Source organism: Nematolebias whitei, chromosome 1 (genome assembly GCF_014905685.2).
Source record: "Nematolebias whitei isolate Nwh7 chromosome 1, NemWhi1, whole genome shotgun sequence".
In the NCBI taxonomy this organism is placed as follows: domain Eukaryota; kingdom Metazoa; phylum Chordata; class Actinopteri; order Cyprinodontiformes; family Rivulidae; genus Nematolebias; species Nematolebias whitei.
In genome coordinates, this window is record NC_056498.1 from 86,321,806 (window position 1) to 86,325,072 (window position 3,267).

At 38.9% G+C, this 3,267-nt stretch overlaps 1 protein-coding gene across 1 annotated transcript in view; it reads left to right on the plus strand.

Annotated features, from left to right (window-relative positions):
- The window catches only part of slc18a2 (solute carrier family 18 member 2), a 69,361-nt gene that overhangs the window by 21,439 nt on the left and 44,655 nt on the right, over positions 1–3,267 (plus strand). The window contains exons 5-7 of the mRNA XM_037674397.1: positions 237–329; positions 2,354–2,443; positions 2,564–2,607. Coding sequence (XP_037530325.1) covers positions 237–329; positions 2,354–2,443; positions 2,564–2,607 — 227 coding nt within the window. The remainder of the gene's footprint in view (positions 1–236; positions 330–2,353; positions 2,444–2,563; positions 2,608–3,267) is intronic.

Sequence of the window (3,267 nt, forward strand, 5' to 3'; positions counted from 1 at the left end):
GCACACTGAACAGCCTGCACACTGAACAGCCAGCACACTGAGCAGCCTGCACACTGAACAGCCTGCACACTGAGCAGCCTGCACACTGAACAGCCTGCACACTGAACAGCCTGCACACTGTAGCTCTGTCTTTAATGCTTTGACAGCATTCTATTGTCAAGATGTGAACAAACGTTCTTGTTACAAATCATCTGAGGCTGAAACTGCGCTCAGTGTGTCGTGCACTGTGTCTGTAGGCATGGGGATGCTGGCCAGTGTGTACACAGATGATGAGGAGAGAGGTCACGCCATTGGAATCGCCTTAGGAGGACTGGCATTGGGCGTGTTGGGTACGTATGAATTCAAAGAGTGTCCCCGTGTTTCAAGACCAGTGTAAGATTTATCACCAGTGTGAAGAAACAAAACCATGCACGCTCATTGACCTGCACACAAACTCATGTAAAATAGGACTAAATGCATCTTTGAAGTGATTTAGGCCTCATGCAGTAAAGTAGATGGAAATGGGCAAAATAAACAAAACAAGGTTTTAGGGTTTTTCTATTTGTTTGTGATTACTACAGTTTAATGCAGTCATGTGTAATGTTGAGTGTAATAATTACTGCTATTGGTTTATCTTTATGGGCAGCTGTGGCTGAGTGGTTAGAGCAGTCGTCCTCCAATGCAAGAGTCGGGGGTTTGATTCTACCACCAGTCATATGTTGAAGTGTCCCTGGGCAAAGACATTGAACCCCTCATTGTCTCTGATGTGTGTCCAATCAGTGTATGAATGTGATAAAGCTCTGACTAATCTTTGTATAGGTCTAATAGAGTGCTGTATGAATGAATAAATGAGGCACAGATTGTAAAGAGCTTTGAGTGTCTTGATGAGATTGAAAGATGCTGTATAAGTACAGTCCATTTACCTGCAATTTAGAATTAGGAAGAGAACCAGCAAATTAGAAAGTGTTTTTTTTTTTAAGAATTATTGGTGGTCCTGGGCCATTTGGAGGCTTTTACAAAACAAGAAACTGGTTCTGTTTTTCCATGAGCTGATAGCCTTTTTAAATTACTTTACTTGCTTTCTTTTTAATTCCACATAGAAGTGACCTTGTATCACTTTCACAGTTTTTGTATTGAACGCTTTTTGAATTCACTTTCACAGTGATGCAAATGAGATTTTTTTTTTAATCTTCTTGCTTAGACTAACGTTAACCCTTATTGCTGGTTAAATATAATAATGATTATAACATTTATAATTATACAATTATATATATATATTATAATTTTAATTTAATATAATTAAAGTTATAATGACATAATAATGATGCTCTGTGTTTGTCTCATGAAAAGAATGTCTGAAAATGTTCTTGCTGTTGTGCATGGACAGAGTTTTGAACATTATGCTTCCAGCCACAATCAGATTTATGGATGTGACTCCAGTTATTGCATCTGCTGAACAACTGTTTACTTAGCAACAGATAATTTTATATGTCAGTGTCATCCAGGCTTAGAGGCATGTTTGCTGCTGTAGAACATATTCTAACACAAAAATATTAACCTTTGGTTCAGAGTATTCAAAACCCATCACTTTTTGTAAGCTTGTGCTGACACAATGAACTTCATTTATTCTCGATAATTTACTCTCAGTAATTAATAATTAATTACACACATATATATATATATATATATATATATATATATATATATATATATTTATATATATATATATATTTGCTAATTTATTTAAAATATAAAAGTTAAATATTATATTTACACAAATATTCATGTTTTTATATAGTGCTGAGCTGAAACACTTTATCTAGCATCATCCCCGCAGCATGATGCTGCCACCCCCGTGCTTCACTGTTGAGGCAGGTGATGAGGCCACACAGTTCAGTATTAGTTTCATCAGACCTGAGAATTTCTTTCATTCTGAGAGTCCTTTTAACTTCAAGATGTTTGGTGCTGAGGCAAGGTTTCATCTAGCCACTGTCATGAAACCCAGATCATCAGAGACCTGCAGTCATGTTTCTTCTACTCAGTCTCTCCACTAAACAGGATCTCTGAAGCTCAGTCAGTGACCCTCAGCTTGTGAGTTCACCTCTCTCATTAAGATCCTTCTCTTTTGATTGCTCAGTGTGGTCAGGTTAACAGCTCTGGGAAAAGATCTGGTTGTACCAAACATCTTCTATTTGAGAATGACAGGGGCTACTGGAAACCTTCCGAAATGTCTTGTAGCCCTCCCATTCTCCCAGTTACAAAAAGTGAAGGGATCTGAATACTTACTGAAGCTACTGTATAGATGTTGTAGTACCTTGAGCTGTCATGGAACAGCTGAAGCTTTAAGGATTGACCAGACTGTCCTCCTACACAGTTGGCCCCCCCTTCGGCAGTGTCATGTATGATTTTGTTGGGAAAACGGCTCCTTTCCTTATCCTGGCTTTCCTGGCAGTATTTGATGGAGGTACAGTTGCACTTTTTACTGCATCCAAGATTGTTGTAAATAAAAAACAGACATCTTGTAAAACATGCTGCTTATCTAGATATTAAAAGGTTAATGTGTGTGACGTCACTGTGTTCACAGCCCTGCAGCTCTTCGTTCTTCAGCCTACCAAAGTGGAACCAGAAGTAAGTTTATTTGTCTTGACTGTTACAAGCAGCATTTGGACATAACGTTAAACATCAGAATCAGAATAAACTTTATTATCATTGCACTGAGATACAACAAGAGCATGTACATGCAGTCGTCCGGAAGATGGACGGAGTGCACGAAGCTGCTGCTGTAAACGCAGCCTCTCTTATCCTTTTTCAAAATAATAATCTTAAATAGGAAAAGAGGGAGAAACATGAGGTTTGATATCCAAAAAAGTTCAATCTGGTCCTCTGGACATTCAAAAAAACAAAAACAAAACAAAGCAAAAAAATCTAGAAACGTTTCGTCTCTCATCCAAGAGACTTCCTCAGTCTGAGGTGCTGTTTTCAGCTCAGTCTCTTAAATAGCACCTTCACAGAGTGGATCAACCAGTTTGCTGCTGACAACCAAAACCAGTTGATCACATGCTCAAGAAGGACCATCAGCCTAACAATGGATCATTAGCACACTGATGGCTGTTTACTACTCACAGAGGGCTGAGTGATACTAGCAATCACAGCATTGTAAGAGGGGGACAGTTGAACCCGGAGGCCTCCACCCCTGTTTAATGATGGATGATTTCTTTTCACAAAGATGGCCTCCTTTACACCTCTCTCAAACCATCGTTCCTCTCTGTCCAGGATGTGAACATCTTC